Source organism: Temnothorax americanus, unplaced genomic scaffold (assembly GCF_048541705.1).
Source record: "Temnothorax americanus isolate GAGA-0224 unplaced genomic scaffold, ASM4854170v1 Scaffold1, whole genome shotgun sequence".
Taxonomy (NCBI): domain Eukaryota; kingdom Metazoa; phylum Arthropoda; class Insecta; order Hymenoptera; family Formicidae; genus Temnothorax; species Temnothorax americanus.
Window position 1 is genome coordinate 7,582,686 of NW_027509230.1, and position 17,838 is coordinate 7,600,523.

The following is a 17,838-nucleotide window of genomic DNA, read 5'->3' on the forward strand; positions in this document are numbered from 1 at the left end:
CGAAAATGTTTAATTTTCAAATTTTAGAGAAATATTAGCTTTACCGGGTCCTATTATACTTATAAGAAATTGTTGTCTTATTGTTGGTGTATAAAGTAGCCAACTGAAGTTTGATATCGCGTCCGTTCTACTTTTTCACCAATTATATCATAGTCGCTAATCGCCAGATAGACAAAAAAGACGCTTCGATAGACGAGTATACCAAGTTGGATATTGGCGATCGTCCGCGTCGTGTAGCAAGAAGTCGTTGTAACGTTTCTTCTGCCCAAGTTGTTTTTCTCACCCGTGCTTTTATGACGATGGATAATAAAAGTAATGTCCGTCATAAAGAAAATAGAGACGTCGTCCTGTATCGCGAACGTTGCTGGTTTGCTGCGGCCGGAGCTATCTCTCGGCTCTCATGGAGGCAATTGTGTCGATATTTTCGACTGCTTTTATGTTTACGATATACGAGTTAATTATGTACGTTATTAAGGTTGCTCGTTAAACACCTAATAGTGTTCACGGAAGTGATAGAAAACCTATCGCTATAATAGTTTAATAACAAAATGTTAAAATCGGTACATGTTTTTTTAGTATTTTATACTTTACCAATTTTATAGATATTCTTTATTATACTAATATTATATTCTTGATTGATTTGTATTTCCTTCCTTTCCTTTTCTGTCTATAACGTTATATTAATTCAGAATACGAATGTAAAAGGGTGCAAATTACAAACTTGCACATTGCTTCCTTATTATTACAGGAAGCTTATTTTATTTAATGTATAATTATTAGTATTTATTTTTTTGGCTTCCTCATAGAGGAAGTTTTGTGAGCAAAGGGTTCTACTTGCACACTTAATAACTATAAAGAAGCCCGATATCTCAATATTTGCGGAAGTTAGAGCAAATTTACCGAAATTTTTATAATTCCAGAACTAATCAACCAAATCTTAACGAATTATATATGAAATAGGGGTAGAAAAGACTGAAATGATATAAATGGGGCGTGATTTAAGTCGACGGGCTGACTATGTCGGCGTACGCGGACGTTACGGTCTTACAAAAATTTAACTGCTTTTGACATCGCGTGTTTACTTCTCACAGTTTTTGGCGTTGTTTCGGGAAAACAAGCCGTCATCCGATTTACGCGTATCGACGACAGATCGGACAAATTTGGAGCGTGCCGTACCGTCACGGCGCAATGGGATTGCAGACGCATATAACGGAAGTGGTGGCAGCAGCGCTAGGTCAGGCTAGACGAAGGAGGAGACAGTGGTAACGGACGTCGGTGGTACGGCGGAAGCACCGCGAGCGGCCGATTTCCCGGATTGGCCTGACGTTTAATGAACGTCCAGACGTTTTGATTTAGGGGACAGTTTCGTTCCGAAACGGGGCACAATAACCGCCAATTTGTAAATCGTCTCGTAAATCTCGACTTGTATGTACACGCAGCCATGCAGGAGCGACGCAACGGCGCGACGCGCCGCGTCGCGACGAATCTCGACTTGTACTACTAACCGAGGATCCAGTCCAATTGCATTAAACTATCGACGCGCCGTTAAAAGAGATCAACTGGCGTTACAGCAACTGTAAACAGTAGCGCGATGGTAATGTTGTAGCGCTGAGGCAATAGCGCGATTGATAGGATAGTTTGGTAATTGCTCAAATTTCTAATTGGCCCAATTACCAAACGGAGCCATAGCAATTGCGTTATTGCTCGAGCGCCATAACGATCATTATTAGCGCCCGAATGAACGTAGAGAGAGAGAGAGAGAGTGCTGTGGTAATATTAATTAATTAAGAATTGAGACGTTAAGATTTGTAATACAATGTATTCGTTATAATGTTTTAAAATCAAAACGATGAAATTAAAATGACGATATTATTCTGCAGTTAGGAAATAAAAATGAGAATAGATATGTGACATGTGTTATGCTATTGTATTGGTTCAGTTAGATGCAATATTTTAATAATTCCCTATTTTGTTCGTATTTAATTCATTTAGACATTTAATCCTATGTCTTTACATTATGAATTCCTTGAAATCAAGAGTACCAATAAATATATATAATTTTTTACATTTATTATATTCTTAATTTTTTATTTAATTTTATGTAGCTAATAATAGCAATGTGTGCTTAAAATAAGTTTTAGTAGGAAGAAGATACTTCTCCCTGCTATAAAAGAATTAATATCAAAATTTTGTTTCAACTTCGATATATGTATCTTATAACTATTCGGCGTTTGGTCTCTCGGATGCTCGTTTCTCGAGCGTAAACATAGCTGTGTATGCCTTCAAAGTTTAGCATGCACTAACTGCGGTCTTCACTGAGTAGACGTGACATAACACGAAGATACCTAAACTACGTGACTCCTTGCGTGACACGCTTATGTATTTGCATATAATCAAGGTGTCGGAAATCTCAACGTTTAGCAACTGCATATATTCTTTGTTTGCATTTTTTCGAGAGATATATAAGGTTGTGATGTATCAAAATCAATTCTCGTTTAACCTATTTGCACTTTTATTATATAGATACAAAATTGTTAACTTATAAATGTTTCGTGTATGTAAAATTGTAATGTAAAATGTTAATAATCAAATAATAACTTACGATATTTTAATTATATTTTCTTTGCGATATTTAATATTTTATATTTTTTGGGAGGATAGCAAAATTGTATTTAATTTATCTTTTCTTGCGATTTTTTCTTAGACTATATTTACTATTTTTTTTTTAAATTATCAACGGTCATATTGTTCTATATCACTGCACATAGAAGAAATAGCACTAACAGAGAACCGCCTGGAGCTATCCATGCGAAGCATTTTTCCATGAGCCTGTCACGAACAAGTTTACGAGAAAAATAGATAAAGGAACGCGAGCGTTACTATAACGGTGTTACGTAACTGAGTTTGCTAATTATGGAGCGAGCGCGATAGTAGAAGTGAATTCAGGGTTGTGGCGACGCAGGCCATTTTACTCGAGTATCAACGTAGCATCGTTATGGAAATCCCTGTTATATATCTAGTAAAACTCGTGATAACATTATGAATTGCGCATTACGCGCGTAATATTAGAAGGCTCTTTGCACTTTAAATGTCCAAGTATAATGGTCTGTAAAAACTTTTGTTGCGTTACGAGCTTTATCTGGAAGATATCTGATAATATTAAAAAGAGACCAGGAGGGTCGGTGTTTAATAACATCTTTGCTAAAAGAAAATTAAATTACGGAATTTGTAATCACAAGAAGATGATAGATATGAAATCTGTTGCGTGTATATGCAGAAGTATATAGTAGATAGTACATCGCTCTATATATGTCGTGACATATATTAAATGAAAAGCTTGTCATACGTATGGGTGTGAATAAAAAGGACTCTTATCACACTCAGAGTCTTTATTTATTTATATTTTGAATAACATATATATATATATACTATGTGTATATGCATTTCTATATAATTGAGCTTATATTGAGATGACGTGTAAAATAATTATAGATTGATTCATTAAATCATTTTTAGCTAATATATAATCTTCGTACTATCAGTAATCATTGGAGCGTACCGATATCGAGTACATGGTGGAAGTAATACTTCCACCATGATCGAGTACACAATCTGGATCATAAATAGCAGAGTCATGCATCTTGTCGAGCGATGTTCACATATTTCAAGTCGATAAGTCTGATTAACACTGGACGTTCGTTAATTACCATATCCTTGCGTGTATTACACTGACTTAGCCATGCGTTAATGATTTTACGGTTTTGTGCGCTTCCGACCAATCGGCATATTGCAACATTGCAATATGCATTCGGTTCGTGCACATTATGCGGGATTGACGTGTACATATGTTCCTCGCGCTCGTGTATTGTACTACATTTATATCGTGCCTTTAATGATAGAATAGGGTTATTTGCTGAAGACCACTAATAATCTGCACCACTAATTATTTATGACCTCACGGATATGAGTAGCATGTAATGCCGGCGTGTAAACTATATTATTAATGATAAACACGTCTCGTTGCTTGCTTTTATGCGCATATATCGCTTTTATGAATGTTTTACATGTTTTTCTTGACTCACTTTATTTTATTGAAAAATAATCCAAATAAATTCAAGAGTAATGTAATATGAGAAAAATAATTAACAAAAATTTGATAATTTCTTTTTCTAATCAAACTTTTTGTTATTACAGATTAGCTTCGGAACTTAAAGTGAATATCGACGGAAAAATGGCGGACCGACAGAGACGGAGTCGATACCTGACCATCAGTATACTGCATATTATCACAATAATGTGCCAAGGTACGTGGATTATATTTCAGCTTAATAATATTGGAATTTAAACGTGAGACATTTTTGGACATTCATAGAGGTAATAATACAATATATAATACGATACACCACGATTAAATCTGCCATGGGGCATAAATGTCCGAATATATCTATATGCTTCTAGCGAATTTAATTTTCCGATTTACAATATTTACCCAGTGACAAATATTACGAGTTTAGTTCGTATTTATGTTTCGATCTCTACACAAATATCGCGATATCATATCCGGATTTGTATATAATGCTGATACTGGCATTATTTTCGGTATTTGAAATTATAAACTTACATGAGGCTTCACTTTCGTTAATTATGCTCTGTTACCAAAGATAAATTAGCTGGGGGCCTAACACATAATGTCCAAACGTTATTACTGCTCGATAAGGCACGATTGTATTACAATTAGAATTGTAACGATAATTCATAACATTCACGAAACGTGGAACAGCATGCGTATACTAATTACATGGATTTGTCACGTATGAACGGTGAAAGGCGATTATTGCAGCATCTGTTAGATTCGTTGTAAAGTCATAGGATTGTACCGCATACCATTGTTCCCTAAATCCTAAGCTGGCTGTTTATTGCGAATAGTTAATTGCAAAAATTTGACGCTTCCCTCTCGACCTTTAATCAATTTATCCATTTATCCAATCACCCATTTTTGCGTTATACGTCGATACGTGCTATTCATTGCTCTTCTTTGATTCTAAATCAATTGAAGAATTTCATTACGCGAAGAACGAGCGCGAAGTTATGAATAGTTGTACGAGATGTAACCTGAAAATCTTCATTTTACCTTTTATCTAAATTCATATGCAATATCATTGATATTTTGAATCGATACGACATATCGTCTCTAGTTAAAAATGTGAATAGAATATCTATTTAAGAAAATCGTAACGCTTTCCGAGCTAATGCACATTGCGCACTTTCATTCAGCGTTAATCAATCTTCCGCTCAGCGTGCGATATCTCGCCGCGTTATCGTTTCTCGCTCGTTCAATAGAAGGAAAGTTGAGGATATCTTCGAATCTTCCTTTAGAAGCTTAATTATCGCTAAATAATAAGCTAGTCTCTTCCACATCTTCTCTAATAGGACATATAAAAGAGCTCCGGAGTAAACTTTGCTTTGCTTTAGTGGCTATTCTCTAAGTTTTAAACGATTTGACGTAACATTATCTACTTTGCTACGATGGTAACGCTCGGTCGGAGGAAAGAAGAGAATGACTAAAAATGAGGAAATGAGATACAACGAAGAAAGGCATGAAATAAAGGGCCACTGAGTGAGATATAAAACGAGAAAGAAAGAAAGAAAGAGAATGAGAGGGAAGCAAAGAATAATAAAATCGCTTTGAGTTCCGTGTCTTACAAAAGCTGGCGGCGAATATCTGTGTTAAATTGGATCTACACCTGCTGATATAACTTTGTAATATTCTAATTAAGACTACAACGTTCTTGTAATGAGTTTCACGACACTCTTCTTTGCTTTCTGCTTGCTCTTACAGTATATACACTGTATTAGATGCACAGAAATAGTTATTTTTTATATTTCCATACACGTCATGTGTATCAAACAGAGGATAAGTTACAATACAGATGGTGATCAAATTTGTCTAAAATTCTGATATTTGGTTGAGTAACGCACCTAGGTGCAATCAATTAAAATTATACGAGCATTCGAATGATGTACGACATTCACTAGTTTCGCAATTACTAATTCCTGATTTCGCGATTAAAGGGTTTCTGCTGTTCCGCAGTTGTATGATGTATTGCACGGAGGTGTTCCATCAATCTCAAGATGAATGCGATGTAATTTTTTCATACGACAACAATTTTGTGATTTCCGTTTCCAATACACCGAGTTCGACATTGCTGAGATTTTGCGTGTTTTTTACAATAGTCGAAAAAAAATATTTTTGCTTATATCACTGCAAGTTTCTACTGACAGTTACGATCTAGCTATCGTGTTGCGTATGTAAAGTTGCCTAATGATATAACTCGTTATATTAAAATCAATTTTTTTCTTTTGGATAGAAAACTAAAAGTAACAATAATAAATTAATATACATAAGTAGTTTTTTTTAATCAGAACGAAGATAAAGTTTCTTAATTTCTGTAAATACTTAAAAAGAATACGTTTAGTAATTCTTTCAAATCAAGTAGTTAATATCAATTACTTGAAATGACGTTGAAACAAGAAAATGTGCAAATAATTTGCAATAATTCGCCAATAATTTGTATACAGTGATTCGTAAATGTTTCAAAGCAACAGCTATTTATTGAATCAATTATCGGTGATTCCGGATTTATTCGTTTGGAGTAGGAATGCAAATGAAAGAAAATAAGAATTATGAATTATTGTGTCACAACATTTACGGGCATTATCTTGTTGGCGATGCTTAAATTTGAATAAATTTAGCGCCGAATTGAGTTTCGAACTCCTGGTTTAAATGTGATATTGGGATAGAGATATTATTACTCGAAAACTTAATTTGACAAGGGAATCTGCTTCAATCAGATTAAAATATTGTTGCGTTTACCGAATCCTTAATAATAACTACTTACCATAATAACTTTACCATAATAACATATTAACTTTGCTGTTAATATGATGCTGTTTAATATCTTCTGGTACTTGTCCCTACGTTGAGAGAGTAATATCACGACACACGGAACAGCCCTTGCTGTTACCTACTGACTCGACTGTCGCTGTGCGAACGATAACTCGATGCGCGGCAGCCTTACGCGTATCTTAGCGCGCCTCGTTATTAAAACAAACATCAAGACTACACGGCAATCAGCCTCGCTGCCGAGAAATATCTGACATATTACAAAATAATTGTACTTTAAATGTTCCGTTTTTTTTTAAATAATTATTAATACTTAATCGATATAACATGGTTTCTCATTATTCAAATGACCCGATCTGGTGATTCGTATATACATTATTTCGTGTAAATTATCAATCTAAAGAAGTAGGTAAATTACCTACATTAAAATGAATAGCTTGAGCAGAACAAAAACAAACATCAAGACCGCGCAGTTAATTTTGTTTCTTTGAAATATTAATGTATCATACATTGGATATTCCGTTTATCATATCGAAGCAGTGAAACGGTAACTTGTTCTATTTTCTATTGTTTCAAATTTTACTTCAGATGAATAAATCGCGCAACGTTTTACGAATATTTAAATTACGCGGGCTAATAATCGCGTATTGTAACAATTGTGAAATAAACCATTTAGAATTTTTTAATATTTCTTGCAACTATTTCGAATTTCGAGAGATAGTACGACATACATGGAGCGGGGCTCTTACTTTTTCTTACTTTATAAAATTGTTTTAATTAATATCTAGTTATCTCAGGCGACGCTAATGTGCCTGCAAAACATCAAGGTGTAAAATATGCGATTACAGTTAATGTATTGGAATTACATTAAAACGCGAAAAAAAAAAAGAATATTCCGCGTACTTTTATTAATACGTTGAATTTTTCGTGACTGTTTGGCACGCGGCCTTAGCGTTTATTTTGATGGCGCGCTATATTGTGTACGCGCGAGGCCGTGCGACTTCACTCGAGCCAGTATGTAGTAATGTAGCAGCGAGAGCCGCTTCGTGTATCACCGCGTTATCTATCGAATCGTGATTACTTTTTACAAACAATTAACAGCTATATGCCCGCGCGTTTAATTAGCTACTGCGATTAACGACTGTAAATGAATTGGCTATTTATTTCGCGCGGTGTTCAGTTCACAGGATCGAAGGAGTCGAAGCGATAAAAGATTGCAACTATAAATTACTGTTTTACTTGTATCGTTATAATAATTTTTTTTAACAACTTTAATTTTAACTTCAGTAAATGAATTTCGCAGTTGCGTTTTAAATTTTCTCAAACGTAATTTGTTTGTTACTTTCGAATTGAGATTATTGAGAGTGCGGAATGTCGAGTGATTATAAAGGATCGCCGAGTTTCGGACTTCGGAATTTTTTTGTTATTTTTTGGTCGCAATCTGTGTAACAGAAAAATGCGCGTTGTGTGTGATTAACGTCGAGAATATCGTGCGATTATATTGTGTTAATTAAGACGCGCGATCATAATTATCCGTGTTTTCGCGAGAGTTGTAAGTACAAACCTAACCTCGCGAGGCGCTCCTCTAACCTCGTGTGGCGCTCCTCTACCTCGCGAAACACAAAATGTAGCGACATATATTGCAAGATTAGCTCTTAAAATTTCTTTAGAAGCACTTCGTTTTATTAATTTATTAAACATATTATATTTTCGGTAATAACTATTCCGGAAACCATATAATGATTTGTCAAAGTAATCTTTTGCATTCTCTTATTTCATTAAATACGAACACTATTATATGAGAATTATGAATTTTATTGTTCTCGCGCTAATTTCACAGCGTGCACGGCGATAAACCTACAACGAAATCGCCGATGTCCCGACAAAGGCGAGGGTGCTTCTGTACCTCGCGAGGTGCTCTTCTAACTTCGCGATGTGCTCCTCTAACCTCGCGAGGTGCTCCTCTAACCTCGCGATGTGCTCCTCTAACCTCGCGATGTGCTCCTCTAATTTCGCGAGGCGTTCCTCTAACCTCGCGTGGCGCTCCTCTACCTCGCGAAACACAAAATGTAGCGACATATATTGCAAGATTAGCTCTTAAAATTTCTTTAGAAACACTTTGTTTTATTAATTTATTAAACATATTATATTTTCGGGGTAATAACTATTCTGGAAACCATATAATGATTTGTCAAAGTAATCTTTTGCATTCTCTTATTTCATTAAATACGAACACTATTATATGAGAATTATAAATTTTATTGTTCTCGCGCTAATTTCACAGCGTGCACGGCGATAAACCTACAACGAAATCGTCGATGTCCCGACAAAGGCGAGGGTGCTTCTGTACCTCGCGAGGTGCTCCTCTAACCTCGCGATGTGCTCCTCTAACCTCGCGATGTGCTCCTCTAACCTCGCGATGTGCTCCTCTAACCTCGCGAGGCGCTCCTCTAACCTCGCGTGGCGCTCCTCTACCTCGCGAAACACAAAATGTAGCGACATATATTGCAAGATTAGCTCTTAAAATTTTTTTAGAAGCACTTCGTTTTATTAATTTATTTAACATATTATATTTTCGGTAATAATTATTTTGGAAACCATATAATGATTTGTCAAAGTAATCTTTTGCATTTTCTTATTTCATTAAATACGAACACTATTATATGAGAATTATGAATTTTATTGTTTTCGCGCTAATTTCACAGCGTGCACGACGATAAACCTACAACGAAATCGCCGATGTCCCGACAAAGGCGAGGGTGCTTCTGTACCTCGCGAGGTGCTCCTCTAACCTCGCGATGTGCTCCTCTAACAAACGAGTCTGAGAGGAGGAGGAGGCCTATCCTCAAATATCGCAATATTACGGAATGTCTCACAAAATATTAGGTATAATATTTTAACAATATCAGGTTTCACGATAATATTTATTCCGTTTTTTACGAAAATAACTGCACTTAGTTGATTTCCAATTTAATAGTGATCCGCCCCTGTCACAAAATAAAACTTTACTCAATACGCTTTTTGATATTCAAGTTTCATATGAGATCGACGACTACGGGCCACAATCGCGGATTTGAAACTTATTTTTATTCGTTTTCATATTTGATCTGTGTAAACTAATTACATCATACATGTTTCGTTTTTCACTTTTGTTTATAGTTAGAGAGTATAATATCTGCAATTGTGATATAAGCCATTATGTTTTTTGCTTCTATATTATTTATTATAAAAAATACGATTAATACAAACAATAGTTAAAATCAAATGCACGTAATTTTATTCTCATCAGACTTTATAAATGTATCTAGCAGTTTTTTGTAAATAAATTTTTTATAAATGTATATGATGCGCTTGTGCCGGTAATTATAAAACTTACATAACTGACACGCTTTACGCATTTTCTACTTAAAAATTCTTTTTGCTCCGATAAAGTATTCAGGATATCTTTCACTATATACACTTGTTCAATATACGTTTGATTTTTCTCGCTTTTACTTTCTTGCCCTCACGCGTAGATAGAAAACGGACAAATAGAATTCAGAATTTTGAATTTTCGCAACAAGTTTACGCTAAATTAACGATATGATTATCCTAGAGGTGCGAAAGCTCTGTGGGATTTTGATATTGCGGTGACATCGCGCGCCGGCGCCGCCGGCATCGTTCAGGATCGGCCTAAGCAATTCGTGTGTAATTCGTCGGCAGCCGTCTATGGCAGCGAACGCCGTAATTTCGTATCGCTTTGAGGCACTAATTTAAATACATATTAATACAACGCGTGTATGCAATATCCGCCTGGTGCGGCGCGGGACACAGAACAGCCATGGACGGCGGACTTTGCCGGCGTGAGAGCACGACTTTGCGTGCCAGCCAATCAACATGCCGGGCTATGCATACGAACGAACCTGTCGACGGCTTGCACACCGAATAAATTCGAATACGCCGTGCACTCGCGTTACGCGCAATAATGTCAGTTTAGCAGGCGGCCTTGAATGGAGCAATGAGACTGTACAGAATAGCGTGATAGTGCACGTTACAACGCGAAATTTATCGCGAAATACCACTCATTTAGAGAACACATTACTGACGTGCCTTTTAAGCTTGGTCTTAATACTCTTTTTTTTACGTTTATGCAGTACCTACAGATATGAAGTATTTTCATATTTATTGAGAATAACTTCGTTAAATAATCTTGATTCAAATTCTTAAAGGAAAAGAAAGAACGCAAATTATTATTGATTTGCACGAAGAAAGAAAAAAATTATAACAAATTAAAATGTGCTAAAAAAGATTATTCTGTTGGCTTAAAGGAGTCGGTGCAAGTTGAAAATTTAAAACATGGATTTTTATATAAAATCGTGTAGTATATGAAACAAGGCAGACTTTGCAATAGTAATGAAATGCAATAATGGTTTGAAATATGAAACTGTGAGAAATAATTTACACTTGAAATAGTGCAAAATGTTAATCAATTTGTTGTAATTATGTATTCTTAAATGCGATAACGTAGAAATTCTGTGATGGGTTGTTTTTGCATTATATTAACCGATCTGAGAGTGAAACTATTGATTGAATGATGCGAACTGTAAAGTGACAACTTGAAAGATTTCTGATTTATTCAATGAAAGTCTACTTCGCAACGATTGTGAATAATAAATAGCAAATGGTAATTTTTGCGATAAAGTAGCTTATGAATATGTGCTGAAAAAAACAAATGCATATATGAGTATTTTCGATCCGTGACATTTTCTATGAACGCTCATACAGCGATTACCGGTTCTGATAATTTATTTGATGCCGTTTTATCTGTGGACAAATTATACATTTTTAGTATCAGTTTTTAAAATGCGTACTTAAAAAAGATGACACTACATATTATCTTCATGATTATATAGTTTTATACAATAGTGCTGTTTAAATTATGTTTGTTTATTCGTGAAGATCGAGATTTCTTTCATTCAGTATGAAAAATGATGTCAGTAACAAGATAAGTTGATCGCTCGTATATACACTTTCTTATTTTACGTAATAGATTTCTCTGTACGTCACATCTCGTTTCAAGAAAAGTTTCTCAAATCATAAATATGATACAACCAATATTTTCAAGAAGGGAAGAGAATCTCAAGTTTAATCTTTAAATTGGTCGCAAATCTTCGTTTAGGAATATATAGAAATATTTATAAATATAAGATCGAGATTGATAAGAAGCAAGAGATTATTTGACGAGATAAAAGGAGAATTTTACTTTTAAAATATTTTTTGTGTACGATATGTTTTTGTTCAGTTTTTAATCATTAAGGCTCAGTCCCACAAACGTCGGTCAACTTTTAACCTTAAGTTAACTCACTCTTTGTCACTTTCTAACGTTTCCCTTAGATAAATACTGGATTTTAATTCACTAAAATTAACATATAAAACAACATTTACATTTACAATAAATATTCGGAAATTATAACTGCCGATCTCTGATAAGTTCTCATGGAATCCGGTAAAATTCGTTCATGTTAGAGTCAAATAAGGGTGTTTCTTGCGCCACTTCGTTTCTTTTGTCGTTGTGGCGAATGGAAAAACTTCTGGTATTCCCCGGTCGACAGTAAGATCGTAGATTCTTGATGCAGCTTTTCTACTAAAGAAAGAGAAATAGAGGAAAGGCAGAGGGAAATCCCTTGGAAAAAGTACCTTAGCCGGTGCGCCTTGGGAAGGGTAGAGGAACATAGTCGAGCTCGCGCAATCGTTGCGTTAAAAACTTTCTTTTTTCCTTTGCCTCGTTCAACGCGCGCCCTCTTTTCTCGCGACGCGGACGTGTCGGCGCGAGGGTCGGTCAGCCGCATAAATGCAAAAACATATTTAAAATGTTATCTCGCGGCGGGCCGCGAACCGCATTCAAAGTTAAGACATTAAATGTACATTAGTACCGTTATGCGCGCCCGTACTCACCACTTAACCTCTGATGAGCCATTTTATACATGTATATGCATTCATGCTCGAGCGATTCTTTTGCTTTACGGTGCCTTTCGGTTACGTAATAATACGAAAAATTTTCCATGCGAGAGAGAGAGAGAGAGAGAGAGAAATGAGTATATATATAAATAAATATATATAATGTATGTGCGTGTGTGAGATGCATGGTGCAGAAGTATTCGAAGTTGACATACCTTACATCTTTTTTTACTTTTGGATACATATAGTAGATGGGGGATACTAAAGTCTTAATAGTATAATCACATATAATGTCTTTTGAGGAAGAATTTCTTGAAGGATACGCGTATTATTAGTGTTTGTACACATGGAATAATTAAATTAAAATATTAATAATTGTTAATACAGAGTTATAAAGTAATAAAATATTTTGCATTCTTTATGTCTATGGACATACGCTTTTTTAGTAGTAAAGTTTTCGTTATCAGCTTATTATTAGAAAATTTTCATGAAGGTTGTAAGGAATAATGAATATATTTTAATTAGATAAATAAGTTACGAAGTAAAGATACAACTTTTTTATTTTTATATATTTTTTAAAACATAAGAAAAATTAGAATAGGTACTCTGCGAGAGAGAATAAAAGTTTTTACAAATATAATCTATTTAAAATATTATAAATTATAAAAATATAATTTCTGTATTTATCAATCATATTCTTGAAATGCAGAAATATGCAGAAATGCATAGTGCAAAAAATTACATTTGTATTACACTTCTTCAAATTTAACTTATATTTTTATTATTTATAGTAGAGACAGGAATAAAAATCGACGATAACTCCATTTAAATTTCTTTTATCATTACTTCGATAATTTTTTAATTCGATTCAACAGTTTTAGTAACATTTGATGCACACATTGATAGAGAATGTGAAATACTCACTAGTGTGAGCGTGTAGAAACATAAAGTCGCTTTGAAAACTACAAAAGCAGATGAATATTGTTGACTGTCGTCGAGTGTTTTGTCGTGATGAAAAAATAGAACTGTTGGTACATTATGGGTATACTTTTATCGTACCATTTCTGTCTGCACGTATATCACTTCGTTTGTGTCTATGGCGTTATGACGGCAAAATGCTATCGTCAAACTTTAGAGAGAGCGCTCTTGCACCGGAGCATTATTTGTCCTCTTGCATGATTGTCCTATATGAGGTATTATTAAATAAGCATAGCTTATGTAAAGGAAAATTTCACATAATTGAAGAGAAAATTATGTAGGTATACGTGTATTAATAATAATATTCTGAAATATAGTAAAAATATACTTTAGGTTTTTATTTCCTTACTTTAATGTTTTAATCTGTTCTGAAAATATTAAATTTATCTTTAAATAATGAAACTAAGAGTATATTAAAAGTATTAAGTAGTTTTAAAAATATAAAATTTGAAACATTTTTTTTGTTACAATTTAGAATATTATCTGTAATATTTAGCTTGTATTTTACATTTTTATTGTGTACGTTCGATTCGGATGATAGACGTGGCAAGAATTACAGAATGGCAGCAGATGAAAAAGCTTTTGGGTAAGCTAAAATTTCTTCTGCGTTGGCTACTACAATTGTTCTTTTCACGATTGCAGACTGTGACTGCCGTTAACGAGCGAACGACTTTTTAGCGCAACGGTACAAGTCCGCGGATCGAGAATAGCATAGGAATGTGCTGTGCTGCACATACGAAAATAAACTGTTCTCGTATATTCATCAATAAGGGAAATTGGCTCTGCTGTAGATTTCTAAATTGTAAACCTGATTATCGTTTTTGTCGGAGTATTTTCGATCACCTTTGAAGAATCGATGCATACTTAATTGTACTAGTTTCAACGAACATCATTATTAAAATTAGTTGAAATCTGTTTATACCAAAATAATTATATACGCGCACGTCTCTTTCTCACCACCGTTTTTAATAATTTCACTGTACATACTATGTCAAACCAATCTAAAAAAGAGAAGATCCTTTTTCCAATCTAAAAGACCAATAGAAGATAAACGCGTGCATGCCTTATTTCGTGCATTTGTCGTAACTTGCTCTAACATTTATTCGACTTTTTAACTTTGTTATTATTATAGCGTAAAAATTTATCTTAATTTTCTAAAATCATGATTAATTAATAGACTCACATAATCAGAAAGAAATGCAAGTAAAACTTATGATTTTACAGAAAGAACTATCATGCTACATTGCTATAATCTTTTGGTTTATTTAATCTTTAATGTAATATAAACGAACTTTTTTCATTGTTATAAGTTAAAGTCACAATTATACTATTGCGATTTTTTGTTATAATACAACAAGTAAATTGTATGTTCATCAAGTGTCAAGTGTGTCTAACGCCGTGATCGTATTCGACAATTTTGTGATTTTATAACATATTTCAACACACATATATATATATATATATAGATATCAATGTACATATATCAATTCGCCTTAACAATTCGCTTTTGGTGTAAATCAGTATGTACATATGTATTTAGAGCATGAGATATATGCGGATGTATTATTGCATAATGTATATACTTACTTCGATCTCTTGCTAGATAGAAACTGACTTTCATCTCGCATTCGAGACGCGTGCGCATACCATATATGCGTCAAAGTCGGCAGGCCTGTGTAAACTTTCGATTCGACGAACACGACTTATTGGTGGTTCCTCGCGGACCGTTTAATGGCATTTCCGTGCTCCCATCAGAAAGGGAAATATTAAATTCCAAGACGTTGAATTCGTATATATTCGCATACGCTATCGTATTCTGAAAGCGTCGGCAAGACGCTTTTCGGCCTACTTTGCAACACCGATAAAAGTGCCATTCGCGCATGGGGGAAGAGTAACTCTGTCGACAGGTTGACCATTCTTATCTACGCGTGTGTAAATTATGTTACCAAGCACTTGTGATTCTTCGTTTTAAATCTCCGCCATATTTTTGTGAATGTTTTTATAAATAATAGTAATTGCCGTTTAAAAGCTCTTGTCAAGTAGCCTTAATACATTCAATGTCGATTAATATTTAATATCGATATTTAGCTATATAATAAGAGATTTTAAAAATATGGTTAACTTATTTTTCTCTTTTGCACAATATTTCATATTTGTCTCGAAATTGGAAGCAGGATGAACAGGTTTTTTTGTAATAAAAAAAATCAAATTCTCTCGTAATTTTCAATTTGTTATACGAATGTAATTGTAACACCGTTCCGGCAGTAGAAGTAATGCCGGGATTATTTGCTTTTACAAAAATTGCGTTGACATGCAGGTATAAATGTAATATCTATATTTTATTCTATATATAATAAAGAGAGGTAGGGAAAGAGAGAGAAAGAGCCGGTTGCTGTAAGGTACGCAGGCTGTAGTTTCGTCCCGTGTTTACTGTTTCGCTCTCCTCTCTTAGTCCCGTCTTTCCTGACGATACGTATATAACCGAGCTAACGCTGTAAAAACGTCCGGCGGCGTTGCAGGTTACAGACGTGTTACATGCCCGCCACGCGGTCATTCATCTTCCTCCCAGTCGTGTTTCTGCTACGGCATTCTCTTCGCTTCTTTACTTACACGCGCGAATTTTGCGCCTTTTATCCAGCGAAACGGCACCAGTCCGCTTCTGCGCGAGCAACGATTTAACGTACGTGGCAGGTTATAATGCTGTGCCTGGCGCAAATATGTAATTTTTCTAAATAATACATTTTGAAGGAAACTGAAAGGCAAAAGAAAAGCGCGGCCCACCTGGATATGCAGCACACGCGTAAAAGAGAATTGTAAACTCCCTCGTTCGTATTATCGTCTTTTATCCTGCAATTTTATAATTTTTGATGTTTGCTGATGCACTAATACCTGACGTTTCTTTTGAAAACTGCATTTTATTGCGTTTCTATATAGTATGAAAATATTGTGTCGTAATATCCTTGCCGTATATGACGACATTTCGAATCTCGAAGTGCAATATCTCGCCTCTGTTGATATATTCAAAGGATTCTTAGATATTTGTATTGTTATATTGCTATAAGACTAGTAACTTTGTAAGATTTAGAACTAACTGTTAAAAAATTGTATATTGACATTTAACTTCTTTTTTATCAAAGAGATCAATTATATTATTCGAGAGCAGCTTTTTCATGCTACATTCTCAAATTGAGGCAAATAATTTTCATATTGTTTCATGTATGTGAAAATGCATAAAATGATAATGAAAAAATTTTTAATTTTCATAATGTAATGTCTATTACGCGTATTACACTGCAGGAATGTATATACGGAAAATATTATTACCGTGCGCGATATTGAGAGAGCGAGCAATTCTTTCTTTAAAGTTTTCCAGAGTTGAAAAATCACGACGGTTATCGTCGATTGCCTATGCTGGAAATGTCGGTGAGGTTGAGTGGGAAACCCCTTAATGCACGGGAGCATTAAGGCGTCTAATTTCGTCTTTCTGCTTTCCACGTTGAAATGCAATATCGCCGCGGAAGGACTCTGCGCGCAAAGTATTTCCAACATTTCCCAACTATTTCCCAAGCTGGATTGCTCACTTCATCAGTCGCGGTCTTGTTTTCAGACCATCAACCAGTAATCCTATTCACATGTACGCGACGTAGAAAATTGTTTGATTGTAATATATGTTTGATTTATGTCACACATTTTATACATCCAATATTATATATTTTTTAAAATTACGATGTTTGATTGACCAAAATTAATTCTGTAAGTAATTTTTTTTATAATAAGGATAAATAATATTTTTACACGTACATTTTACCTATTTGGCAACTACGATCGACATCGCAAAATAAATTTTATTATTATAATTATGCATATTACAGATGACTTCAAAATATTCAAAATGTATTTTAAATAGTACTAAAATTTTCCTTGAACGATATCGTACTTGCCAATATTTGTTGATGCCTTTCCGTGATAAATCGCGAGAAAATAATTGTGAAAGACTTGAAAGAGAAAGTACGAATCGT

General features: G+C 34.5%; 1 protein-coding gene across 3 annotated transcripts in view; it reads left to right on the forward strand.

Moving 5' to 3' along the window:
* LOC143895158 (lachesin) overlaps window positions 1-17,838 on the forward strand; it is a 277,423-nt gene that overhangs the window by 45,698 nt on the left and 213,887 nt on the right. For all 3 annotated transcript variants that reach the window (XM_077402333.1, XM_077402181.1, XM_077402257.1), the window contains exon 3: window positions 4,195-4,304. In XM_077402333.1, coding sequence (XP_077258459.1) covers window positions 4,232-4,304 — 73 coding nt within the window. In that variant the 5' untranslated portion in view covers window positions 4,195-4,231. The remainder of the gene's footprint in view (window positions 1-4,194; window positions 4,305-17,838) is intronic.